The sequence below is a fragment of the Pipra filicauda genome, unplaced genomic scaffold (assembly GCF_003945595.2).
Source record: "Pipra filicauda isolate LSUMZ 115617 unplaced genomic scaffold, ASM394559v2 scaffold212_size3012638_pilon, whole genome shotgun sequence".
Lineage (NCBI taxonomy): Eukaryota > Metazoa > Chordata > Aves > Passeriformes > Pipridae > Pipra > Pipra filicauda.
In genome coordinates this window covers 2,163,356-2,191,326 of record NW_024104324.1, presented here as the reverse complement: position 1 = coordinate 2,191,326, position 27,971 = coordinate 2,163,356, and the positions used below count along the sequence as shown (strand labels likewise).

The window sequence follows — 27,971 nt, the reverse complement described above, 5'->3', positions numbered from 1 at the left end:
TCCCACCCCTGCTGCTTGCCCTAACCATGGGGATGCAGTCTCACCCCTCCAGGTTGCATTCTGGGGCAGATGCTGACCCCAATAGCCCTAGAGTCACCTCACTGTGGAAGGTTTCCTGTTTGCATGGTCACCTATGTGTATTTTTAAATCTTTTTTAAAGTTGGTTTGCTGTCTTCTATGTGAGAGGTACCCCAAGCTGTGCTCCTGAGCTGAGGCACTGACACTGAGATAAATGCACCTGAGCCACGTCCTTTACATATTTACTATGACCCATACTGCCAGAGTGCAGTTGCTTACTGCAGGAGCTGCTTTAGCACTGTCTCATCTTTATTGCATTCAGAATGAAAAAAAAAAAAAGGTTTTTTTCCACCAACTCAACCGAGACACCAGCATGAAAAATTATGAAATGCTGTGCCAGTGCCATGACAGATAAACAGCCAGGATCAAACAAGTGCCATCGTATTTTATGCGAAATAACTGAATTAACAGCTTTAGCAGCTGAGTCAAAGGCACCCTGGTTTCATGTTGGTATGCTCAGTAGCACTTCTGATTAACTGAAGATTATTTCTTTCTAATCATCTTGCAGTACTGGGTCTTTGCATGGCCCTTCTATTTGGTAACTCCTCTCTGGATCTCATGTCTTCCATCTTGCTCAATAGACATGCACAGCTGTGTGGTTGTGTACACAGGGATGCCTGCAATTCCATTTGTTGGTTTTTCCTAAAAAAAAAAAAAAAAAAAAAAAAAAAAAACTGCACAGTGTACACACCTGTATATATTTACTTGCAGGAGGTGTGAACTAGTGCTAGGGTAGGGCACTCCCATGTTAAACACCAGGCTTGTTTTTCCAGCTCTGTCACTGTCCTTAAATCTTATCTACATCAGAAAGTTTCAGCAGTGAATGTTAATTCAGTTTTTAGTTCAAATGAACAGACTTCACACGGACCCCCTCTACTCACACCCTTGTTTCACACTAAGCAAGGCCTGTTTCATGTTAGATTAAAGTAATCTTAGAGGTAAAATATAAAAGCAAAGCAATTGCAATCTTGGGGATGGTGCTTTAAGAGCTTCTAAGCTCTTCTGCAATTCAGCTGAGAGTTGGTACCTGTATAAACACTGCTCCTTGTCCAGTGCAGTATAAGGTAAAATGAGGTTATGTAAAACATTGCTGGGGATGGTTTTACAAGGGTGTGTCTTACTTTGCAGTGTCACAGACTTGCAGCACTGTTGGTCACCAAGGGACAAGGAAAGAAGGTAGAGAAGTTTTCTGGCCCACAGTTGGAAATGCTCCTTTCACTGCAGTGTACTTGCCTTAGGTCAAACCAGATTTTGTCAGCATCAGAATAGGAGTGCCTTATGTGACCTTTTGCATAGGTTTAACTATGTCAGTAGCAAACCTCACCTGTAGGTAAATTGATGCAACCAAATTTTATTTGTGCAGATATGGCCTGAGTGTAATCAAGTCAATTCTGCCTCACAGCATTGGTGAAGCTTAATTAAGGCTGATAAAGTTCTTTGCAGTTCTCAGAGGAAAAGTTTGGTCCATGTGTAAATGATATTATAGAAAATATCTAACATACTCTGTTATAAATGCTGCAGAGGCACCCAGCCTGTGAATAACACTCTCTGAAACTCTTTCTATTGCAAGTTAATGTGTAATAGGAATGAGGCAAACTGCCTGAAAGCACGCTGTGTGACACTGTACCCAAACCCTCCCTTTGGTGGGTGTGCTCCCTCTGTCTGCCAGGCTGATTTTGGTTACAGTGATTCAAATGATCCAATAGGATCCTGTATGAAGCAGCAGGCGCCCTGTCACATACTTAACAGCACTACAAAACCCTAATGGCATTAACATTTTTAAAAGTGAGCCGGTAGTGACCAGCAGACAAAACTGTCCCATTCCTCTCTCTGTACTTGGCCTCAGCCCCTGCATCCCTGTCAGACAGACCCTGCCTGCAGAGTTCCTAACATGTGCGCTGTTGCACATCAAACCAAAAAAGGCAGGACTAGGACCCCAGGACCAGGAGTCCCAAACATATGTCATGGGAATGTCATGGCAGTGTGGCACCACACTTGAGGGTCCCGTGGCTCTGCCCAGCTGCAGCGATGGAGCACAGTGAGCAGAGCGATCCCTCTTCTCAGTCCTTCAACTCGCCATGGAAATTTAGGTGTACCTGACCTGCAGTGTCATCCAACTCTGGTTGTACTAGCTAGAGCTCCAGTAGTGGTGTAGGCACCCTGCTTTATCTACAGGCTTTATCTAGACTAGGTAAATAGGCACCCTTCTTTATCTTCGTGCTAATTAGATCCATGCTTTGTCCAGGATAATTGTCTCTACTAATGCGTTTAAGGGAGTGTCACTAGCACAGCTGATGCTCCCGGTGACTCCCACTCCCTGGATAGATGCTGCATCGTGGCATGTGGCTGTGCCAGGACATCTCCAGCATGTGCAGTCCCCACCAGGAGAGGGCAAGTTGAGGTCCTCAGGGCAGAGGCAGGTGTTTAAAGTGCTGACCAAGGCTCTGCAGCTGCAGCATGATTGCCCAACAGCGGCAACAATGCCGCAACAATACCACGCATAAAAATTACAGCCAGGCTGTGAACAGGGGAAGTGGTGGTGTGTGGGGTCACAGAGAGCTTCCCACTCTGGCTGAAGTGAGAACAGAACCCACTGGATTTCACATCTCATCGTGAGGCTGGTCTGCCTTAGGGGCACTCAGGGGAGTCAGGCAGCAGCACAGCCAGGAGCAAGGAGCCCCCAGCTGTGTGGAGGTGAAGGGGAGGGGTTATGGTGAAGACAGCAAAATACACTGTCCAGCTGAGTCCCGGCGTGGGTTTGCAGGCTGGCCCTGGGAGCTGGTGGCAGCCTGGCCAGGACTCGCTCTCCAGTGCCCTGTGTGGGGAATGGTGGTCCAGGCTGTACCTGAACAGGGACGAACAGGGACACTGGGATTAACATCAGTCAGAAATGCTTTTGACAACTAATGGGAGGCAGGGGGTTCTGTCAGCAAATGCCAATTTATTTGAAAGATATTGCAGTGGGAAAGAAAAGCTTTGCAGAGGCTTGTAGTCTGGAAAGATTTCTTCTGTTCTCGTCAGGATAAGCAAGTGTTTATGTCACATTCCCAGGATATAAATGACAACGGGTTAGACCTGATGGCTGAACCTGGTTTCCTATAATCCAAGTATGTGCTGAAACCATCAAGCAATGAGAGAGTTGTTTGTCTGTCTCACACCTTTTTTCCTCCCACAGTCTGGTGGGGTTTTTTGTTTGTTTGGGTTTGTTGTTCTTTTTTTCACAAAATCATAATGTTCTTTTCATATGCAGAACAAAAATTTTCAATATCATGAATTTAAAGCCCATATATATTTCTTATTCAGCTCTGACTCTGGACCCTTTCCTTAGTCCACCACATTCATCACACTGGTCCATAAGAACCATGGAGGCTTATAGGGGTTGCAGAAACCCCAGCCAGGGGCTGCTTCCAGTGTGTATAATGAATGAAAGAGCTGTAAGTTTGTTATATTGGACCTGCTGTATTGAAGAAGCTCAAAATCCTGGTTGTTCAACAACATAAATGGTCCTGGTTTTGGTACTTAAGTGTATGCAGTCAGTGGTGCTTGAAGTTGTAGGGTAAGTGAAAGAGGGAAAAGAAACATCATATGGAACTGCCCCGGCAGGAGAGAAAAGATGACATTGTTGCTGTTTATTCGTGCTTTCCTGCCACAGCTGCACCAGAGTGGAAGCCAGGACATGGGTTTTTCCTTCGGTGACAGCTCTGGTGCTATTTTATGGCTGGCTGTTGTTCCAGACACAGACATCTCTGTGCAGTGGTGCAGGAGCAGCCACCAGCACGTGGAAACCATCACGCCCACCATAAAGCAGTGCCCTGTGCCAGGAGTTCCTCGTTGCTGTCTATAAGGACAGCTGGGGAAGGACAGAGAGGGTGCTGGGCCGGCTGAGCAGGAGGAGAAAAAGCAAACATGGAAAACATCTGTGTGCTCCCAAAAGCTGCTTTTAGCTGAATCACAAGATGCTTATATAAAAGCGTGGTTAATTATTGCAAAGCAATGAAGCGAGGAAACACAGACATTCACAGAGTATCTCCTCCGTTAATTAGTTGCTAAAAATGTAGACCACAGCAGCTTGGAGCTGCAAACGGGTCGGTAGCAAAACTGTCTCTCCTGGTTATTGTGCTGAGGAAGTGCACTTCTCTGTGAACTGTTCCCAAAGGCTGTCAGGGTCAGAGGCAGCTCGCAGGGTGACTAGAGAAGCATGTTGAAATGAGCCATCACCAAGGGCACTTACTGTTCGTGTCTGCTCCAGTCTGAGAAATATCTAAAAATGTGGAGAAGAATTAAACCCAGAAATCCTCTTGGATTTAAAAACCTTCAGCCACACAGATGTGTGCTGTATGTGAACTGCAGAGCATACATGTATGGAACCAAGCATAAAATTAATCCCTGCCTTCCATACCTATGAGGGCTGGCTAAGCCTGCTAAAAGCCATCCCTGTCTTCGTCATGTATAGTTTCTGAGAAGATCCTTGTTACACCTTAAACTCCTTTCACATGAGCTGCCTGGTCTCTGCTTCCCAAATACTTCCTAAGTTTTTTCCTAAGGCTTGCTTCCCAAAAACAATCACCCTCTCCTTCCTATTCATTGTTTCGGATGATCTTTACGAAATGTGGCATTTCTGTCTAAATAGTTTGCCAAAGGCCTGTGATAAACAATATTAAGTTGTCAGTCATGAGTCATTAAAGAAGTGAACTGTCTTCACTTCATACCCAATCCTAAGATATTTTTGTCAGAGCATTTAGCTTAGTGGTTGTCACTGGCTTCAGTTTTGGGAGACCCAAAATTGGAACACACATGCCTGATTTTCAGAAAGTGCTGTGTACCCTTTCTTCAAATGTTAGTCCTTAAACACATTTCAAAAAACGCACAATTTCTTCTGGATCAGTCAATGCTCTGAAATTTCTGACTACGATGCATTTCTGCCATCTTTCCTATTTTCACGTAGTCATACTTTCTAAATTGGTTTTCAGATGACATTCAGCCTGGCAGTAACTTATAAAGAAAATAGACATAAATATCCTTAAGAATTTGAAATTGATATATTTAGGTTTGTGTTTCATTCTGATTTGCTCTTGTTGGAAAACTTTTAAAAGGATGAAATTTTACATTTGAAAATGAAAAAAAATAAGGCAGACATAATAATTTCCTGCATATAATTGATCTTCTTCTCGGTTTATCAGGAAAATTGTTGTTGGATTTAATAGAACTCATGTGTGTTCAGTTGCAGTTGAAACCCATCTCCTCAAATCAGTGAAACAATCCCCCTTCCAATGAATGCAAGACCACCATAGCTTATGTTACTGACACTTACTTTTATTTTCAGAATAATTATTTCTTTCTGGAAATGGCATGTAGTGTCAGTGTACTTGATACAGAGATTAAATGATGAATCAAGAGAGGAGATGTGACTTAAATGGTGACATGTGTAATTGGCTTTTGTTGGTGAATGCCAGTGAAAGCTCAGCTTGATGTGGATCTTGCAGAAGCAGAAGACTAACAACATTGTAAAAAGAAAAGCTACCTTTGTAAAAGGTTTGTTTAATTTAGAATCTCCTTGCACCTTCTATCAGGTAGCTTCTTGAAGCTAAGCCCAGGATCAGAGCAGCACTAGTTAGTATGTGTGCTCACAAAATCAGCAAAGTTGTTGAATTTCTGTGCAAGCACAAAATAATCCATGAGAGACAGATCCGAACCGTGTCAAAGCTTGAAATGCATCCCAGTGTGATGGACTGCCCTTCTATGGGACGTCTTTTGCAACACTACAACACCTTCACCATCACCAAGGGATTAGTATGTAGCCTACAGGTACCACGGTTCCAAGTTTCTGGACAAATCCGCTCCCACATTTAGCCATTGGGTTCTCCCAATGAGACTAAAAATGTACAGGAGGAAATGATTTATCTAATAGGAAAAAAATAATTAAAAATAATAATAAGGCAAAGACAACACAATAATGCTTGAGGGCCTTCTGTCATAGTAAGACAATTAATCTGAGTGGCACTGTTTTTTGAAAAAGTCAGCCCCATTTGCTTTCCTTATAGCATTCTCTCATTTTCCCTGTAGGTCCAGCTGCCCAGCGCCAGGTCCAGAATGGTCCATCTCCAGACGAGATGGAAGCGCAGAGAAGGTGAGTAAATCATCTGTGGCAAAGTTCTTGGATGAACATGCAGTCCTTGTTCACCAATAAGCACTGTTCTTTTTACTCGTACCTCTTTTAAGCCGGTTCTAAATGTTTTGTAATTATTGCTAATGATTCTGTAATGATTTTTAAAGGGTTAAGCGAACTGAAGCTCTAGGTAAACTTTTTGCTTGGTAGGGACTTCGTAGTCTCTCTTTTCTCCTCCAAAAACTATAAGGAAGTGGTAGGGAAACTAGTTTCCTGCACCTTTATGAATAACTATGAATGAGCTGAGGTTGAGTAGGGATTTGCCTATGACTATTAAGTGGGTCAGCAGGTGATGGTATTTCACCTGAGATTTGTGAGATTTACTTTGGGATAGCAGAGCTGTCATAAAGGTCAGAGAGCCCCTGCTCACCCAGAGGCAGGTGATATTGCCTGTCCCTCTGCCTGGCTGAAAGACCTGATCCAGCTCTTCCTTTAACCAGTGAAACTCCCTGATTCTGCAGACCATATGTAATTCAGTCCTCAAATTTGGATGTCTGTTCTGTACCTATAAAGTGTAAGCAGCTTAACTATGTTAGAATAAAAATATTTAATTTATTCCTTTTTGTTTAGAGACAGCCTTTTGGGTAGGTATTATTTGACTGCTACAGGGCACATGGTTCTGGGAAAGCTTCTTTTGCTCTGCTGGAGTGGAATAAGCTATGCCAGTAGATGCACTTAGATATTACTGTATCTGCACTAGAGGACTTTCAGCTTTAATTATGCTGATGCATTCTTTAAGTCTAGAGCAGACCTAATTTTAGGCCTATGGGTTTTTTAACATCTTATAAACAGGCAAGGAAACTGATATGATATCTACAATGAAAATTTTTCTGTTTAAAAGGTTTTTTAGAGACCTTTATGCAAATGTTAATATATTTTTAAGTCAGAGTGTAATTTGTCCTCTCTTCTACTTTAGTCCTTGCATACTCCTTAAGTAGCCTTGTGCCAGTCTCAGGCTTTATTTAGTTTGACTGGAATAAATTTGACTTCGTAAGAGTTTAAGAACTTCTCCTTTTAGCATGTGTGGGAGGGTGCATTCAGCACATGTAACCTGCTTCTGACCAAGGCCAGAAGGGGCTGGTATGAACCTCAGTGACTTCAAGTGGCAGTGGTTGACCTTTTTTGGGGGAGCCCCCCACACCTCTATCTGTTCTGCAGCAGCTCTAATGACTTGGAGATGTTGTAAGACATATTTCTTTCCTGGTCTCTCAGACTGGAGTTTTCCAAGTCTGTTCTCTTGATAACCCTAGAATTTCCTCCAGGTTTAATCAGGAAAATGTATGTGTTAAGTTGATCTTCATCATCAAATTTCGCTAATAAATGCCAAGCTAAGGTAGCGGACAGTATGCTTGGGAAATTCTTAGTACATGTGTTTACAGCTGAAATTTTAGCAGTGTAATTGATGCTTTTGCATATGTATTCAGCCCATAACTACCAAGGAAGAACCGGGCTATGTATTGAAGTAAAGATTTCTATTTGTTTGGTTTAAAGTGTCATAACTTAAATGAAAGAGTTGAATCAACCAGCTAAGATTTTCTCAAAACTGTTTTCCTTTTGCATATATGATAATTTTCTAAGATGCCTCTAATAATTTTCTAGAAATTGCCTGGATTGCATATCCTGAGCATAAAAATAGTTTAGGATTGATCCCTCTGCATCAAAGTTGTGGATTTTCCTTTCCCATGTATTGAACTAGAATTGAAATATGAGAAATTTGTTTTGAAAATTAAGATATTCTTTTTTCTGCATAGTGTAACTTTTTTTTTTTTACTTTTTTTCTAGAAAGCTTCTATTGGTATGTAAATAAGATAGAATTGTTTAACATTGTAGACTCTGGAAAGTACACGTGAAAATGTAACAGGGAGATCTCTCTGAAATATTACATAAGGAGTTAAAATAGAAATGTTGCTTAGAGTTAAGCTTCCCTTACTGTACAGACCAAGAAGTAAAGCTGTTTGCAGAAAAAAGAAAACTGTGCAATTAAGACTGGCCCAAACATAAAGGAAACAAATTCAGGGCAAACTCGGCCTAGAAACTGTGGAAGAAAATTGTAATAAACTTTGTTACCAAGTGCTTCAGCACTAATTTCTAATTTCAGAATTGTGTTTTAATATTGTTGAAATCTTTAGTCCATGTCCATGCACTTGGCAAAAAGCCTGGCAAATAGTCTAGTTTTTAGCTATCAGTCTTTTTAAGAGGAGCCAAGTGAGGGGGGGTTTGTGGCAGGGGTCGAGGAGCTGAAGTGCTTCTTCCAGCAGGAGCACTCCAGCGTTCGAGAGCAGACCCCTGCTGATGGGCCCTTGGAACTGCACATCCCTGCGGACCAGCGCCTGTAATAATCCTTTCCCCGGGGGACACCAGGCCTGGGTAGCACAGGAGCTGGCAGCTCCTGGGGTGAAAGGTGCCAAAAAAGCAGCAGTGCAGTGTTGTGATGAGCATTTGCAGAGGAAACACAGCGGTGATGGTGCTGCTGGGGGTGCTGGTGGCACGGGGGCAACTGTGCTGGGGCTGTCAGCTGGACTGGCCTGTGCCAAAAAGGGCTTGGATGTGCACAAGGACAACAGAGGCTTTGTACAGTCAGCACCAAAACACAGATCAAGTTTTGTTATGTTTTCATTTTAACTACAAGTGCTTTGGGCTCCTGACCCATAAGAGGCTCGGGACTGTGTCATTCTGAATATTTCCTTCCCTGGAGATATTCAGAAGCTGTCTGGACGCAACCCTGAATAACATCCTCCAGGGGACCCTGCTTGAGTAGGGAGGTTGGACTAGATGGCCTCTAGTGTTTCCTTCCAACCTTACCCAATTTGTGATTCTGTGATTTTATGCAAGATGCCACTTACTCTTTCCTTGCAGTGCTCATGCACTTCAGGTTAATGGCACTCATGGTTGCTGCGCTCTCCTGGGCCTTGGGCAGTGACTATTCCTTGTGCAGAGCTATTGAGGAGTTATCTTAAGTGGATCAACCAACCCCTGCAGTGTCTGGTGAATGCAGGGCAATGTCCTGGTTAAGCTTCTTGAATGTATGAAATGGCACTGCTGCAGCCAAGGCAAGTGAAATCAGACCCATCTCCGTCTCACCAGATGAGAGTCTCACCCAAGACATACAGCTTGAGTGCTTCTCAGGGTATAAAGGTAGTACTCAAAATTATAAAGAATACATAATAACCAAGAGTTTTTTTCATTACTGTTTTAGACAAGTGATGGAGCAACAGCAACAGCGCCAGGAATCTCTGGAAAGAAGAACCTCTACCACAGGCATGTATCAAATCAAGCAGATACAGTTTTTCCCTGATTGTCTCCTCTTGCTTTTGGTGGGATTTGTGGGGTGCTATACAAGAGCTACTCCACTAAAAGTGGTTATAGTTTTGAGTAGATTTTAAAGCATTGTCAGCTAGAGAGTTTACATGTATTTGGGCATGGTTGTGTTGTTTTGCAGAGGCTCAGGTCTGGGGCATTCAGGTGATGCTAGGCAGGTTTTGCACTTGGCAAAACTTATACAGCTGAGCGGCATTTTAGATGTACCAAGGAGGCCTGGACATGCTTTTTCCACACCCATGAGGAGAGCAGATAGCACAGCCACTGCTAGAGTGGCTCCACATTTCCAGGGGATGTCAGCACAGAGGCATTGAAGTGCTGGATGTGCTCAGGCAGTCCACATTGTTCTGCAGCACAAAGCAAACTACAGCACAGAGGAAAATATAGCTCTAGATGCTCATCAGTGGGGATTTTGTGATCATGAAGTGGAGTCTTCTGTGGACTTTCTTAATGGAATATATATATATATTTAATGAGCTTACAAAAATCCTCTATAGCATATTAAGTTGCACTAAGCTGAGAGAAAAGATGACAGAAATAGTTTATAACTACAAATTATGGCTTTGCCTCTCTGAAAGAAGGCAGAGCAAGGAAGCCAAGATGGCCATCTTATGTTTGGGCTTTGGTTTTGGGCAAGTTTTTTCAGTTAATCTGGTCACATAAGTGACATGTTTTTCCTCAGCTGTTAAAACTTTTTAGTTTTTGACTTGAAACCATTTCAGACATACACACACACCTTCAGCAACAGAAATAGTTGGACTTCTCTTTCAGCAGAGATTAGTGTGCTATTCTGCATAAGAAACTTGGCCAAAATCCTGCCTTGGCATACACAAGGAGCCATATACATGGCTCCTAGGGGTTGCTGACTGTCCCCTCTCTGGCTACAAGGTGGCTACCTCTGTGTTCAGCATATCCCTTGCAGCTGTCCTGGTGCAAAGGTGATGCTCGTGATCCTGACTCAGTTTCACGTGGGGCTTGGAGGAGCCTCACTGTCACCAGAGCATGCAGCCCATCCCATGCTGCCAGGGTTCTGCTCCACACACCCCTCCAGCTCTGCTGAGGGCTGGAAATCCCCAAGCTGGTGCCTGCACCATCTCCTCTTTGCTTTGTTTGAGTTTCTGTTTGCGTTTACTTCACGGTTCCTTTTTCTTCGTTCCACTTTGCCTTGGTTTCATTCCTTGCTGCATACCCACCTTATTCTTTTCATTTGTCTTTTCTGTTCTTTTAGTTTCCACCCTTCAATTAAGTCTGTCCTCTCCCCTCTCTCAGCCCCAGTCTCCTCCTCCCACCTCCAGTAACTGCGGTGCTCCTGCCTCTGGTGTTGTGCTCCCCCCACTACCTCATGCCAGCACTGTCTCTTCAGAACCCTTTGTCCCTGAGCCCGGCAGTCAATCCCCTTTCATATCCCAGTGGAGAACCAGAGAGCCCCCACAGTTCCTGCACAGGCACTCGGCCTCTGAGCTGCCAACAGCCCCAGGTTCCTCCCCTCCCTCCTGCCCAAACGGCAGGACCGTAATGCCAGGCATCAGGCGAACCTCGCTGTCTCCACCCCCTCTCCATCATTCCCATTTTCCCTTTGCCTCTTACCAGCCTCTCAGGGGCTCTTCTCTTTCATGCTCTCCTTGGTCTTCTGCTCCCTCTGCCACAAGTGCACCATCTCTGCAGAGGGGTGATGTCCTGCAGCCACGTAGTCCCACCATCCTGCCTGCAATTCCTGTCCCACCTGACAGGGTCAAGGGACCCACAGATAAAGCAGGCCAGGAGACCTCAGCAAATGTACCCCTGAATGGCCATCCTGAAGAACAAATTGGTTTAGGCCCCTCTGGGACCCAGGTGAAAAGTGTGGATGGGTCCTTCTTGCCACACCTAGGAGGTGGTGCACCCTGCTCCCCACTGCCCACCATCACCAGCCCCCCCACCTCCTCTGGCCAGGCTCCTTCCCCATCCTCCCATCCATCATCTTGTCCTCCACAGCAGTGTTGTCAGCCCATGTCACACTGTCTTCCATTGCCTCCCCCCCATGCTGCTGTGTCTGAGGTGGCTATGCCCAGGAGGACCCCTCCTTACATGACATCACCAGCCATTGCCCACTTGAGTAAGTACTGATTCTGAGTGAGTTGTGACCTGTGTAAAGCCATAGCTGTCAGCTGTTTAAAAAGCCCTGTTGGCACTGCCTGTAACCATTAGAAAAAGGGCTGAGAGACCCAAAGCTACTCCTGCTGTATGTGATTTCTGAAACTGAGATGGAAAAGTATCCAAATCACTCAGGACTGGTCCAGGGACCAGGCAAAAAGTAAGCATTACAGAGCCAGGACCCTGTAGCTGGGTTGTTGCAGTGCATATTCTTACAGTATTAGGCCAGATGGAGATGTCATTCAGCACAGTCAAATTGCTTCAAAGAGCCTCATATAGAACCTGTTTTCAGCTGGTCTAAACATAGCAGATGGGCTCTTCTGAAGCTGGAGGCCAGGTCTGTGATAGACTTCTTGTCGGTGTAGGAATACTGGTAGAGGTTGTGATTTTTACTCATTTTCTTAAGTGGTATTTCTGTTACCACCAAAAGATAGAACATGGATTTTGGCTAAGTTACCCAGAATCCCCTGTGCCTGTGTAATTTATTTAATTCTCTTCTGGTGTAAGCTGCATTTATAGTTGTGGGCTTGTCACTATAACTATTCCAGCAAACCTTTTTCATTGAAGACAGATCAAGAGCTTGGGTCTGGCCACTTTTGCATATGGTTTTGATTTCTAGTGCCTACCTAAAGCCTGCAGAGTTAGAACACTTGCACGTAGTGCCTATTTGCAATTCAGAGCATAAGTTTTGTGACTTGGATCTATTCATGTTTATAACCACATATAATGCTAAGGTGACATGCCTGGAAGAGGAAGAAAACTAAAACATTTCCTTTCACTTTCTGCTAAAAATATTACTGTGACCACTGAAGGCTCAGTCCTTCAGCTGATACAAGTCCTTGAAATCTACTTAGTTCAATAAAATTTTAGACTCACATCAGTCCATTATTTTGACTCAGTTCAATTTTTGCCCGAGGCTGGCCTCTAATTAGGTGGGTGTAGTTTTGCAATTACAATTAACTGTACCCACAATGAATTACTAGCTATTATGTTCATGAACGAAAGAGGGCTTGAAATGTTTGAAGTATTTCTAATAGCAGCTATGGTTCATTTCAAGAATGGAATTGGGAGTGTGAAATAATGGCAGAAGTAACCACAGAAATAAGGCAGTATTGTAAGAAAATCCAGATAAGAAGAAAAACAGGCTGTTAATGTTAAATACAGTTTCCAAATGTTTCTCAGTCAAAACCCACCTGTCTTTCAAAATAACACTTACTGAGCAACTGAACCTGTGATTTTGCACCAGGAGCAGCCTGTTCTGACAGAGTGTACATGGGGAAATACCTTGGGATGGTGTATTCGTTCAACTGACCTGTTACAGACAGGGAAAACACTGCAACGGAGTTACCACCATCAGCCCCTCCAACAGGCTGCTGCTGCAGTGAGGAGCTTTGCTGAACCTCGGGGTGCTTGGAGCTGGAGTCTCCCCTGATTATTTTGCAAAACTGGCTGAGGCCACACACCTTCTGTTCGACAGAAAGGAGGATGTGTCGCTGTAACCCACGATTCTTATGAAAAGCTGATGTTAACCGAAGTCCATGGAGTTCACTGATGTAGTTTTTTATCTCCATGTAGAATGCAATGGGAGAAGCAGAAGGATGTGCCACTTATGAATTGGGAAGCGTTGTCCATGTTTTGATTTTGACACAGAATAGAACACTAGCCCGGCCAGGGAGAAGAGGGAGAAGGCTGGTTTGTCAGTGGCAGGGTCTTGCAGGAGGACATAACTGTAGCTGACTGACCATTGATACAAACACCATTCCCATACTTCCACATGCATGGTGCATCCTTGAATTGATCACTTGTCCTGCAGTCAGGTCGTGGCCTAGGGGGTGGGAACGTGACCTTGTCTATGGGCTGGAGGAGACAGTGCTTCATGTCTAATTCCTATTCTCTGCATTTCAGGCCCAACACTTCCACCTGGTCACCCCAGTGGTGCTGCTGTGATCCCTGCTTCATCTGGGGGGCCCCCACCTCCGCCACCCCCCCCAGTCCCTCCGCCACCCATGGGAGCTGCGCCCCCCCCACCGCCCCCGCTGCCATCCGGCGCCGGCCAAGGGGCTGGCACTGAAGATGGGTCAGTGTCAGGGCTCGCAGCAGCTCTGGCTGGTGCCAAACTAAGGAGAGTTCAACGGGTAAGGAGGTGCTGCTGGGATTCCCCAATGGGCTCTTGTCTGCTGCAGGAAAGCCTGGCACAGCTTTACCAGTGTAATGGTCTGCTAATCCAGCTTGAAACATGGTGAAACACGCTTCAGCTGACCACTGGGTGGACTTTTAAATGTGAGTTTGTAGTGAAAATAAAGCTGAGCAGGATTTGTCTGCTGGAGTTTACACTCTTCAGAAAATGTTAATTAGCAAATGGCTGCAAGTTCTGACATTGCCAGGATTTCATTACTTCAGCAAAGTCCACTGTTGTACTGTTTGTTAGTGTTTTCAGTTTTTATGAGTGGTTAGACCTACGCTATGCTTACAAAAACCAGTGTAGACTTTTGAGACCTCATGTCAATAGGTGTCCACTCAGGTAAGGGTTGCTTAACCATGCATAAGCATAACCGTGAATAAACAGCACTGTGGGTTTTTTCATCGTTTGCCCATATAATTGCCTCACCCAGACCTTTTTTTTGTTTTAGTAAGGGTTCATGTGGGTCTTCTTCCCAAGGCAGAACACATCTTTATCTCTGGTTTCGAGCTGTGATTGTGATCACTGTTCCTAATACTTAAGAAAATTAATCATTAAGGGTGTGGTAAAGGAAACCTTTCATTAATTCCAGTGTTGATTTCTGTCTTAAGCCAGAAGATGGTTCAGGAGGGTCCAGCCCCAGTGGGGTCTCTAAGAGCGATGCCAATCGAACAAGTAGTGGAGGAGGTGGAGGAGGACTAATGGAAGAAATGAATAAATTACTGGCAAAAAGGTTTGTACTTACACTTCAAGTAGGCCCCATGAGATCTGCAGCAAATTGTGGAACAAAGTGCTGTCATTTTGGGTTAGCAGTTGGGTCACTTTGGTGCTTCTTTGCAGTTTGACAGGTCCTGCATAGATGTTGGATGCCAGTATTGCCTGGCCTTTAATATGAAAGGTGTTGCAGCAATGATACCTGGTGGGGTGTAGCTTCTGTGGCAGATTCTGTAGCATGGAAGCTTTCAAAGATGGTGATAAATGCATCCTCTGGGCTTTTGCCATTTTACTAGATCTATTTCAAAGTTATGGTTTTCAGTAAGAGTAAACTGTGAAAGGAACTTAGACAAATCATTCTTTATGTCACACATTCAGGATGTTGAGCCCAAAAATAAAAACACAGTTGCAATGAAAGGACAAGACCTTGGCAGGTAAACTATTATTAATTCTGAGTGTGTTTCAGACAGACTAGCCTAGTTATTCTCCACTAAGGCAAGTTGTGATGTATCAAGCTACCAGCTGTTAAAAGGCGCTCAATTTTTCTAATTTTTTTTTTTTCTCTTTTCCCCTTATTCCATCTGTAATGTTCTGTCAGACTCCCAGGTTCCTAGTGTTAGATGCTTTATTTTTAGATCTAATTTTTTTTAACTTATGAACAGTGAAGGAAAAGGATGAATAAAATAATGAGGGGTAGGTATAGTTGTAGAGTGTGCAGAGATGGAGTTTTTAAATAATGTTCTCTAGTATAAAGACAGTTCCCAGCTCGAAGAATTTGATTCCAACTTTTCTCCATGTCCTGTTCATTTCAGAAGGAATTCTGAACGTGGACTTTAGATGTAATCCTTTGAAAAGTATTAAATAAATACACAACACTCTAAAAAGTTCCAAGCAGTATAAAGAAGCAAATAGATAATTTTCTTTCTTTTCAGAATTAAAATAGCTTGACAGCTTTTAATAGTTTTTTACTGGTTCTTGGGCTGCTCCATATGAAGCAGTTGTCTGAAAGCAAAGTAAGGTTTGGTGACTAGATGCTGGGGCAACTAGCTCTGTTCAAGCAAGCAAGCTGAATGGACATCTCATATGTTTGGATATAGAAATTGTACACACTTCTGTGGTTCTAGTCAAAGGTGTATGCCAGTATGGCTTTTTGCAGTGGGATCTCGTGTCTTCAGGTATTCAGGGTCAAATTTCCCTGATACCTTAACAAAAGCACTCGCACTGCTGTGAGCACTCTGCTGCTTCTACGCTGAAAATAACTGAGCTGCAAATACTTTCCCAGGGAGTTGACAGCAACAGAATTGTCCCCTAAATTTTACTTCACAAAGCCGTGGAAGTAACTGGAAATATGCAAGTGTCAGTCAAGGGTGCAATCTGGGCACATGATGTTAAACTGATACTGACAGGACTTCTTTTGGCTGCAAACCCCTTTTTATGCATGATGACATGAAGGAAGAACCTGGCACTGTGTTTCAGGTTGTTCTTACCTGCCTTACTAACCTACTCTTATGAGGAGGTAAAAAAAATGTTTTTTAAACTGAGCATGTTCAATACAGAAATCACAGAATAATGAGCATGGGATCTCAGGGGGCCTTTTCTTAGCAGTAAACCCCATGCTCAGAAACAGGGAATATGTCTAATGCTCAATAAGTAACTGAGGAAAACGCTTTTGAGAGTTCAGGTGCTATAAAATACCACTCTCTAGATTTAGTGGGCCCCCTGAGAGCAGCCCTTTGCCTCAGGACTGAAGTGCAAACAGCATAATGAACTCACAAACCACTGTCATTTCCAGCCCAGTTAAGTTTGTTGCAGGACATAAATCTAACACTGATCTCTCACCCTGGCAAATATTTCTCTCACTTAGATTTGTAATAACTATAATTTTTTTTGTTAGAAGAATCAGGTAAATATTAGGGAAAGACTACAAAAATTATTACCAATCTAATAAACTTATTAATGCAGTTGAATATCTGGAAGTAATTCCCACAGAGCACAGTGTCCTACAGAACATACTCATCTGTTTGGGTTTTTTTGGTCAAGTTTTCATCAAATCCTCCAAGTTGTGTATCCAGTGTGGCTTTTCTCAGAAACCTTTCTTAGTGCCACTTGGGATTTTTTTAAATATGAGATGAATATTGCTCTCTTCAGAAGCAAGACTAAATGTAAAACCTGTCATATTGGTGTTTTAAAAAACATCTGCTAAGGGTAGTGTTCACAGGGGGATAAGGGTAAAGTTCAGCACAACCAAAATCCATGTGGAGGCTTGAACTGCAGTTCCCCTAATTGTCTAAAATGGAAAATTGGATATCTGGAGCTGACTGAGAACAGTGTCATCACTGCAATACCCATCTGAGCCACGTGGGAGGGGCAAAGAGGGGATGGCTGGTCCTCAGAAACCCCTGTGGGGGTTTGAGTTGTTCCTCTGGTGTAAGACCGAGGAGACACAACTTCCTGAGTCCTGGGGAGAAGCCATCCCTTTCTCACCCAGTTTCATACCCAGCTGTGCTTCCTTCCTCCACTTCAGCACATTTCCTTCTGCTCTGCACCCTGTGTTCCTCTGTTAAACACTGCCTCATAATATTGCCCCTCTCCCTGAGTTGTATCACTGGGACCCCTCACCTCCACCCCAGTTCTACACAACTGAACACATCCAGCCATTCCCTAGGATGAACGATATAAATAGTAACTCCCACCAAAGCCTGAATCAGTCCTCCCACATGAATGTGTTTCTAGTGGGTTGACTCTGTGTTCTCTCTCATGTTCCTTTGCAAAGGAGGAAAGCAGCGTCACAGTCAGACAAGCCAGCTGACAAAAAGGAAGAGGAAAGCCAAAATGTAAGTGGAAGACTCCTCACCATTGTGCTCTTGCAAACTCCTTGTAAGCCAAAGTCCTGTGCTCATTCACTGTGTGTGATCCAGGAATAGATGTACACATGCAATCAAAAGCTGAATGTAACTGCTTCCACCTTTCCTGGGAACAACACCTTATAAACCAGAATTGTCGCTTTATTCGTAGGCTAAATCCAAACCAGGCACTTTTTCGTGGTCTGATCCAAATGTTGTAAGGGGTGGTAGATTCTTGCCCTGTAAGAAGATGCATTGAACCTCCTGGCAAGTCAACCTGAGATCACATTCAAGTTTCTTACTTTACGTTTGAGGCTTCAGCTAAGCTGAAGTGGATCATCAACCACGGGGTGTAACTCTGGATTGCCAACCTCCACACAAAGTGAGAATCAGCTCACTTGAGACCTGAGTGCACAATGAACATGTCTGGGAGGGATGAAGAGTAAACAGTGTATTAACTGTTAGACCATTCAAAAGTCAAAATATGTGTTCATGATACCTACACTACAATGACATACAATTTGGACAGTTTCAGGGAACTTTGATTCATTTCTATTTTAACTATTCTGTCAGTATATTGTCCACAAAACCAATTATACAGGAGGCTTTATTTGATACAGTCTGTAGGCTGAACTTGATACAGCAATTTTGAGTTCAACATGCAGATGAAAACATTTTTTTACCCATGGAACTAGTAAAGCATGAAAGATCTTTCCTGTTTCAAGAGAGGGCAGGATTTGCACTGTGTCCCTTTCCATGTGGTGCTTTTCTGGGCTGCTGCTCATTCAGCATTCCTGTTGCTAGCCAGTACCCTCATGAAGGCTTTCTGCCATGGCTGAAATGCCTCAATTGCCTATATAGAGATGTTCCCCCAAAGACAAAGTAACAGCTGCTCAGTAGAAAATCCATTCGGAAAACGTAGGTCTCGCCCCAGGCTGAAAGGTTTGTAGCAAGAGCAGGAATAAGGAGTTTGCACTGTTTAGGTAGAAATGCAGAATTTTTTGCGTGTTCCTCTAGGGATGCTTCAAGCATGGAATTTGCCTGTTGAACTCACTATGCAACCATTGCTCTTAATCTTGCCCCAAAGCTGGTTTTGAACCATATACTTGGAGATGAAAGGCACCATTTGGCTTCTAACTATTCAGCCTCTGCTGTCTTTCTATCCCTTCTTCTCTCCTTGAAGCTTTACATTAGTTTATATCCCCAATCAAACTTTTCAATAGCACCAAACTGTTCAGAAAGGTGTTTCAGAGTACATTTTGTGGTCAGGGTATCTTCTATCAGACTGGGTGCAATTCCATTTTACAATGCATAGGTAATGCTTTGCTGAGCATGTTTTGAGGGCTGCTAAATGATCTTGTCATGTCAAACATATGGATGAATTGTTTATGATGTCACACATAAATCCCAAACAAGAGTACAAATCTGTGATAAGTGTTAAATCTTCTGCTTAAGAGGAATACTGATTGATTTAGTTACATTCTGCTAGTACCTGGACTCCTCTCACTGATACCAGTGGCTGTCCTGGGCTGAAAGGCTGGGATCTGAGCTACTGTTCCTTCAAATGACTCAGTATCCATATCTCAGAGAGTTTCTAAATTTGGGAAATGGATGGTTTGTATTTAGGCAACAGCAGACAGCACTTTAGAGTGGTTTCAGCCTGGTTTGGTATATAGAGATCAGAGCGATTGAGTGTAATCCTGAAAAGGTGTCCATATTAGCTAAAATAAAAAGGATGTATTTTGCCATTTTAAAGGGAGAGAAAAGTTAAAGTTTAAATAGCCTTGAGCCCATACCTTGGCAGCAGTGCCTGTTGGACATGGTTGGAGGAAACTTGCTTTTGTACCACACATGCTACCACTGGTCTCCAGAGTAGAAGAGGACTCTGTGCTTCATCTCCAAAATTCAGTAATGTCCTGTTTTTCTCTTTATAGGATGATGCTAGCACCTCTCCTTCAACCAGTACACGAGGCTCTGCCCAGCAGCAGCAAAATTCATCAGGTATTAAGTCCAGCTACTAGTGTTGTAATTGTCTTCATAATCTAGTCTTCTCCACCACCTCTAGGCTCTGGATTCATTGCCCTACTTCTGACTGTAGCAGCAGTAACTAACAGAAAAATTCCTGAATAGTTATTGTTTTAAAAACTGTACTCAGCAAGAAATTATGATTTTATATGCTTCACAGCCAAGAAAATTGCAATACAGCCAGTTTAGTTATTGGGGTCCAGTCATGTAGCTGAGGAGCTGTGTCTTCAGCATTGTACACCTAAATCTTCTAAGAGAAAGAAGCTATATTATTATTTTACTTTTTGTAGTGTAGATGCCTTGATTGATACAGTTGAGGTTTGGATCTCAAAGTGCTATCCTTCCTTAGCCTAGTAGCTTATTGCAATAAGGCTGATCCTGAGAGTTACTAGATTAAATTAAGGAGCCCCCAAAATATGTTTTTCCTGCAATTAATTGAAATAACGGTATCTGAGTAGATGAGCTGCAAGCAGTCACATTCGTCCTTGCATCAGTCTTGGCTTTTATGCATGCTGAAAGAAATCTCTCCCAAGGGAATGAGTATTTAACCATTCCAGCTTCCTTTTGGAACAAAACCATGACTTGTGTGCTTTGCAAGGGAAGGACAAGAAGCCAGGAGAAAGGTGCATGTAAATGAGGAACAAGATCTAGAGATTTTATGGGAGTGCCCATAATTCTTTTAAAGGCCTTTTCAGGACCTACAGAGGAGCAAATCCTTGTATATAGTGCTGTATGTTACTCGAGTCCCTGAAACAGTTCACTTCACTTTAGGAGGAGAATGGGACCACAGTAAGCACTTTCAGTAACAAGGGTTACATAAGTGCAGCTTCTGGGAAAGTTCTGTGAATTAGAAATGAAGTCAACATTAAATAAATTCTCTGTGGAGATTTGCGTAGCGGGATCTCACTGCCCTGTTTTTAGATACACCCGCATTTTCTACCAACTCTGCAGCCAAAAAACTAAGACTTTTTAACTTAAAATATAAATTAAGTCTTGTACTGAATAAAATAAGCCTTGCAGCAAGTAGCCTGTATTTCCTGATAGAAGTGATTTATGCTTTTCCTCCTACTGTTCCAGTACCATGTCTTTTTAGTACTGTTTCACTATCCAGTCCCTAATTAAAGGGATCACTAAGCAGATTTTTGCCAATGCTTTCCCTATAATGTAGGCAACTGCACTCATTAAGCTATCCCACTTTCCTGTTTTTTCCAAGTCACTCATCCTAACTGAAGGAAAGCAGCTGTATAAGACAATCAACTTCAAGACATTTTTGTCGTTAGAGCAAAATAATAAACTAGTTTTTCATGTTTGTTTTTCAGACTCTGGGAAGAAGCCATGGGAAAGGAGCAATTCTGTTGAAAAGCCTGTATCTTCATTACTTTCTAGGTGAGCTGCATGGGTTGTCCCTGTGGCTGGCTAACAGTCGGGATGGTCATGCTGTCCCTGTGGCACGTGCACAACTCATGTCTCGTTTCATTCCATTGCTGTAGAAATCCATCAGTGGCGAAGAGCTGTGAAGCTAAGAGCCCCACACAATCCCACGTGTCTTCTAGGTACTGGCTAACAGCCTGGCTTCTTAACTGTCTTGGCTTGTCCTTTGGCTAATCCCATCATTCAGCACTGATGTTCGTCTTCCCTCAAGTCTTTTACTCACTCATTTACAATGTGCTTTATCTGTTGCTGCACAGAGTGTGAAGGTAGAGTGTGTTGTGTCAAAGGCTTGTTCCATGGAAAGAGCCCCCTGCTCATGAGGGCACAGGCATCACAGATGTTAATCACACTGAAGCAAGTGCTTAAACCATCTGTGTGTGTGAATCAGAGACATGGGCTTGGCGGTGCTGTGCCATGTGGAAGGCAGGTTTTGGAGCATCTTTTTACAGCAGTTTCAGGATGACCCTGCCAATAGGTGAAGCTCTCATTGCCCAACCTCTGCAGAAATAGAAATGCAAAAGCAGAAATGATCTGAAAAATCTGCAGTTGGGATAAGGGAAGTTATTCTTCCACCCATGCAGCTGCAGTCGATGCATAAGAAAGGAGAGCAAGGCTTGGTGCAGTAAATCAATAAAATCAAGCTGTAAAAAGGCACAGCAACAGATTAGGGCATTCAGACATATGGGGTTCAAAAACTAGCAGGTTTCAAAAGCCAGCAAAACCTAAAGTAGGACTCCAGAAGTCCTTTCAGTCAGAAGAGCCAAGCTGCAGGATCAGCGCCCATGTTTTTAGTCACAGAGATTGACTAAAGTTTGATGTTGGACACCTAAAGAGAGGCTTGCTTCCAGTGCTGGTTGAGAGCCATCCAGTGTTACTGGACACTGAGATGGATGGATAAACTGAATAGGGAGGTAGAACACAGGCTTAGATATGTTTAGCATTTGCTGCAAAGAGATGTAAAATTTTATGTTATTAGGTATATGATAGTGCTGGCAGTCTGGAGAGAAAGTTGCCAATGGCAACTATCTGCATATGCTTGCTGCTGTGTTACAAATGCTGTAACACGCCCTGCCTAAACATTCAGAGGGATACATCCGTGTTACTATAGCAAAATACAGTTTTGCCAGCCCTCCTAAAACCAATGGAACATGTTGGTTCTAGGAAAATATGAGTTTCAAATAGATGCAGAAAGACTGTTCTTTCTCCTTGCAAATGGGAATGAAATGTGGGCTATTGAAAGCAGCCATCATGTTTCACTAGCTGCCTTTTATGATGCTATTCCATCCTGAGAGGAGGAGTTCAGCAGGAAAAAATGCTTTCCTAATTTAGCACCTGGAGTAGTGCTCAGCAGTAGTAGTGCTTGCTTGAAAAGATTTCTGTGGGGGAAGTGGGGCAGGTTTCTAAAGCTCTCGGTGGTGACCTCTTTCTGTTCCTGATCAGTTTGATGGCGATTGTATCTGCCTTAACTCCCAGCTTAGCTGTGTCATGGTAGGACACATGTCAAGGTTTCCCAAAAAAGGGTTGCAAGACCAAGCAACCCTTGCAAGGAGTAGCAGCATCTCTGCCAGCACCTATTTTGGGCTCAAAGATGATGGCAAAATTATTTGAAGCCTTTGTATAGTTTCATGGTTAGTTTTTAAAATGTTTTGGAGTTACCGATTAAATGAGAAAGGCAAGCAGCTTCTACTTCCTTAATTTATTTTATCAGATGTCATCAGAGTTCAGCCCACTGACTAATATGTTGAAAGATCAATAACATTCACGTGTACCAGTCATTAAGGCCAAACTGGCTTTGTTTCTGGGTCAATGTCATGGTTGGGATAACTGGGATACATAATGCTATCAAGAAACCACACTTGACTAAGTCAGGTCTTCCAGGGAAAGGATTAGTGGCTTATTATTTTCCCTATTATATTTTTCTAACCTGTAATCTACTACTAATTTAGCCCCCAGTTAAAGCCTAGGTTGCCAAGACAGGATTGCTGTACAGAAAACAGACTGTGAGAGAAAACCAGACATGTAGCTTGCAAATTGCAAATGCTGTAATAAAACACATTGTTCAGCAGGCTTTATCCCCTCAGCATTTTCAAGTCTGAAATCATTAAGATTCCCAACACCAAAAAAAAAAAAAAAAATCATTTCAGTGCAGTCTTTGTGCTCCCTCCAATATGTCTGCAATGGGAGAAATTTCACAGCATCTTTGAGGGTCAGGTTGTGCATATGGGAGCAGTGCTGCTCCCTGGCTGCCAAATGCTCTTGAGCAGCATGATAAGGAGTCTCCTGTCCAGCACTGGAACACAGGAGCTCCTGCTCTGCGGTGGATTTCATCCACACCATCAGGTACGTGTAGCTTAGCACACATTACAAGGAACTAACTGGGTTTTTTAATGCTCTTCTTCCGTTTCTCAAGGATGAAACCAGTGAGCAGCAGCAATGATGTGGCTATGGATGCCTTAGATTTTGATCGAATGAAACAGGTGAGTGAAGAAGCCATTTGCACTTAAGAGATTCAATGAGCTACCCATTTTCCCCCATGCATGCGCTGTACAAGCAAAACAGCTGTTCAGTCTTCTGATTTCCTCTATAACTAGGTGCTTAGAGAAGGGCTAGCTGGTGAGCAGCAAGAGAGCACAATCTCACTGCTATTTCATCAATATGTCTGTACAGAAATGTGCAAATAAATATGCCAGCATCTTCTGCATCCGTGCCCGGGAGTGCAGAAGTAGCTGTTTGTAGTGCCAGGCTCTGATCGGCCGCGGAGGCGGGGGACAAGCACAACCGTGTTAAACTTGCATTTTCTTCCACCAGTTAGAAGGAAATTCTGAGCAGCTGACTTGTGTTTTGTCTCATCAGGAAATATTGGAGGAAGTTGTAAGAGAGTTACACAAAGTGAAAGAGGAGATAATTGATGGTAAGAAAGAGAAAAATTATTATTTTTCTCATCTTTATGACTAATTTCCCATAGATAAGATGATAGGAACTGCAGAGAGTTCCCTGGTGTTTTCAGACTTCTCTGAGCAGCTCTGATTTATACGAACATTTGAAGAATAAGCATCTACCTTATCTGAGCTCTGACCATAACATTGTGTTTACATCCTTTATGCTGTTGATGAGCATTTTTACCACCAACCTATGAGAAATTCACTGGCTGGTGTTTCTCACAAGTGGGAGGGTGAGAAAGGGCCTGCCCGTAGCCCATGGCACATCAATTTATCACAATTAGCAAGCGTGAAATCTTGTAACTAGCTGGCCACACAGGTCCAGGATGAGGAGGGGACAAAGGCAGCTAACTGAAAATCCTTCCCAAAAATCTTCTGTAGGCTTCCTGTGCTTGAAGAGCTAGTTTAGACCTTCATTTGGTTACAGCTTTCCAAATAGCCATGCATTTTTATAATTCATTGAAAAATACAGCAGCTGTACCAAATGTATCAGTACTTTTTTTATAAATTGCTTTGCAATATACAACTGAAAGTATTTTTCAGGGCCACTGTTGAAATGCTCAGTAAAATTCCCATTTGAAGCCCACATTAGGGCATATGAAGGATGCATGTCCACACACTGTACTCCCCACCTTAGATTACACAGAAGGGAAAAAGAGGAGACTGTAAAACAGCTAAAATCCATTCCCTGTCCCCTTGCTCTAGACCTGTGTGCTCACAAAACTCAGGGCAGTTTGCAGTTGAAGAGGCCCTTGCCCAAACGCTACCGTCCCAGCAGCTTGGCCCTCAGAGCCTCCCTAGTTCATTCCAGTGCAAAATAAGGCATTCACATACACCACAGATGCAACTTCTTAAAGTAGTACTGCAGTTTGCAAGCCAACAGCTGACTGCTTACCCTTACTCATCCTTTTACCCTCCACTCATCCTTCTACCAGCGTGTACTTTCTGCAACCTCTGTACTTAGCATTTTCCATCACACTGAATGTAACATTATGCACTAACTTTTTGGTTTGGTTTTCTAGCCATACGGCAGGAGTTGAGTAGAATCAGTACAACATAATGATTGCAAAGCATTTGGACGGTACTAAGAATGCTAGGAAGATCGGATCATTTCTAAGTGTACCAAGGTCATGCAAGATGGTGAGAGAGGACACCGGCACTGTCTTTGTTCTTACACCCTTTTTATTAGCAGACTCAGCACACTTTGAAGCTTGCTGCTGCCTTGGATTCGCTTCATTTTAAAAGTCTTAATCTAAAGATTATTAAATTTTAAATTTTCGGATTTTTTAGATTTCATCTGACACTGCACATTGGATTTGTCAGCCTTTTTTGTATTTTGTATTTGCTTATTTAAATGTATTACCTTTCTTTTTAGTAGTAGATAAGAACACACGTGAACCATTTGCTTTTGATAGGTGACTTCAAAGTAATTTTACTAGTAGTCTGCAATGTAAATGAAGATCCTTTGCCAACAGAAACGTATTGAGGCATCACCAGAAGAAAGAGAGACATGTTTAGTTGTCAGCCAACAAGTTCTTTGTCTCAGAGTTATCACAATATTAAAAAATGGTACGTCAGTGCATCACAGTATCTGTGTTCATATTGGTAATAAACTGTTTATTGTCCACATGGCCCTGCCTTTCTTTGTTTCATGTGTCCCTTGAGCTCCCGCGCTTCTGTGTCACTTGAGTTGATGATAAGGGGAAGGTGACTGAGGATCATGGTTGGGTGGCAGCTCTGCCTGAGCAGTGCTGCAGAGCATGAGGAGAGAACCTGAGTGTTTATGGCTGACGCAGTGGCCACAGCCCTGCCTTATCTCACGGTGAGACGTGGCTCTCACCTGCCCAGCCCTCTCGTATCGCCAGCTGAGCACCACCTGCAGCCAGGCTGCCACAACCTCAGCAACTTTTTGCCAAAGTCGGTGAGGGACAGTGGCCTACGGCTCTTCTCAGGCCACCACCACCTGTCCCACTGCATCTTCAGCCATCACTGAAAAAAAACACAGGTCCCATCACCTGCACCTCTTTCAGGCTTCCAGTAATAAAAGGGAGGTGTTTATGCAGAACAAGGCTACCAAAGGGATTAGGAGGATGCAGGCTGAAATCACTGGCATAGCACTGCTGACTAGAGGCATAAGGGGAGTCATATGTTAATCTTGTGCAGGTCTTGAGCATTATCCAAGATATCCATACAGGACACCAAACACTTAACAGTGCATACCCAGTCATATCTTTCAGGTCATACAGTTTTTTTCTTTACAGCCATTTTTTCCACCAGCACAATCTTAGGAATTTCTGCTTAATTTAGTTTGGCGCAAGCTTTACGTGGCAGTCTTGATACCATCTTCTTGATAACTTTGTGCAAAAGGCAAGAGATTGGAGTTCAGTTACTGAAGTCTGTCAAATATTTCCCAAGCTCCTTTCCTTGCTTCAGGCTTTCATGAAGATTTTATTTTAAAAGCCAGGCCCCAGAAATGGTTTTGGGAGCAGAGGCTGGTGCAGCAGCCCAGGAGTGGCTGTTTGTCCACCTGCTTGTGTCCCCCAGGCCTCATGGAGCAGTGCAGCAGGCAGGAGGGGCTGCTGGCGAGCTACAGGAGACCCAGGAGAGGAGGCAGGATGGGTTGTGCTTGGAAGTTTGCTGTAAAATGTTACCTGTGTTCTTTTGGGGACCATGGCGTGTTCTTCAGTGCTCTTCAAAGCAGCCTGATCTGCCTTTTAGAAATGTCTTTTTTACCATGTGGTTATGCTATAATTAAATATGGGAGAAATGGGAGTAATCTGAGTTTAATGCAGTGATGAGCTCCAGTCTGAGCCTGATGTTTGTTAGATGTTTAATGCCAGCAGAAGGCAAGAGATAGGTTAAACAGTGGGATAGAGATTTCCACATGGGAACTAAAGCAGGCAGACACCCTTGTGCATGAGAGTATGGGAACTCCAGGACCAAAAGTAGGAGTCTTTCCAGTATGAAGAACACAGACAAGCATCAGTAACAGCAGAGATTAGAACGCTCTGTTGTATAAATCTCTTACAGTAGCTCATGCGTTTACTAATTATAAACCCATTAATGGCATACCTGATGATGGCAAGCCCTTTTCAAAACTGCTGCCTCTCAGACCAAAACCATTCTGTGAAACTGTCCCATAATCCTAATTAAGCTTCAGGAAGTTGGTGCCTGGCACGGTTCACTTTTTCCCTTGGAATGTGGCATTATGCCTGAGGTCAGTAATAACCATGTTGTAATTTGGGCTGAGTGTGCAGCCTGGATACGTTGTGCCCCTCTGTTAACATCAGCCAGCTACTGTAAATGGGTTTTTCTTACTTTTTTCCTCCACCTTTGCAGGCCTCATATAATTAAGACATAATAAGCTGAAGTTTGCACAGGGCCACTTAATAGCAGTGGAAAGGTGTGAGGGGTGGAAGGGGAAGTTTGGCAGACAGGGGCAGGGGAGTAGTCCTGGCATCACAAGCACTGTGCTGGTTCCCAGTGACTTAGAACTCCAATGTCAGGGATGCACAAGGTGGCTTATTTTCAGTAGTGGCACTGCCAGAGGATTCCCCCCTCCCAGACAGTAATTCGGTTTGCCAGTTGCCTCTGTAGAGAAGGGTGTCCTTTTAGAGTGGGCTTGTTGAACCACTGCTATGGGGCAGAACAGAGGCATTTTACATAGCAGAAATCTAAGGGGAAATTAATCTCCACTCTGACCTGTCATACAGTTCCTTCTTGCCAGAGCATCAGTGTGCCCACACGGTGAAGGAGATCTGGATCAATTTTTAAGCAAAGGGAATAAAACTATACACAGCCCTGATGTACTTTTTACCCAGACCCATATGCCATGTCGTTATGGAAAAAAAAAACTTCTGCCAACATTACTGCCCATGGGGAGGACAGGATCGCAGCCTTCTCCAGCAGTACCCACACACACTGGAACTCAGCTCACATTACACATCTGCAGGCACTGCAACCATTTCAAATTCCTGCTGAGATGGACAGTGACAATCAGGAGGGCTGTGGGGCTGCCCAGGCTAAGCAAGCTGGGACCATGATGGAAATACTGATGGGAGGCAGGTTAAGAAGCAGTTGACAATTTTGGTTGGCCCCTGTTTACATCACAGCCTCTGTGTCAGGCTAGGCTAGTAATCCATACA

General features: G+C 43.4%; 1 protein-coding gene across 6 annotated transcripts in view; it reads left to right on the top strand.

Annotated features, from left to right (window-relative positions):
- The window catches only part of EVL (Enah/Vasp-like), a 127,614-nt gene extending 102,157 nt beyond the window's left edge, over positions 1-25,457 (top strand). For 3 of the 6 annotated variants that reach the window (XM_027730852.2, XM_027730850.2, XM_027730851.2), the window contains exons 4-14: positions 6,142-6,205; positions 9,441-9,502; positions 13,601-13,830; positions 14,486-14,607; positions 17,362-17,422; positions 19,366-19,432; positions 20,776-20,842; positions 20,947-21,009; positions 23,298-23,364; positions 23,741-23,798; positions 24,849-25,457. In XM_027730852.2, coding sequence (XP_027586653.1) covers positions 6,142-6,205; positions 9,441-9,502; positions 13,601-13,830; positions 14,486-14,607; positions 17,362-17,422; positions 19,366-19,432; positions 20,776-20,842; positions 20,947-21,009; positions 23,298-23,364; positions 23,741-23,798; positions 24,849-24,886 — 899 coding nt within the window. In that variant the 3' untranslated portion in view covers positions 24,887-25,457. The remainder of the gene's footprint in view (positions 1-6,141; positions 6,206-9,440; positions 9,503-13,600; positions 13,831-14,485; positions 14,608-17,361; positions 17,423-19,365; positions 19,433-20,775; positions 20,843-20,946; positions 21,010-23,297; positions 23,365-23,740; positions 23,799-24,848) is intronic. The other 3 variants (XM_027730854.2, XM_027730853.2, XM_027730855.2) reach the window with 3 other exon arrangements.
- Positions 25,458-27,971: the final 2,514 nt, after the last annotated feature.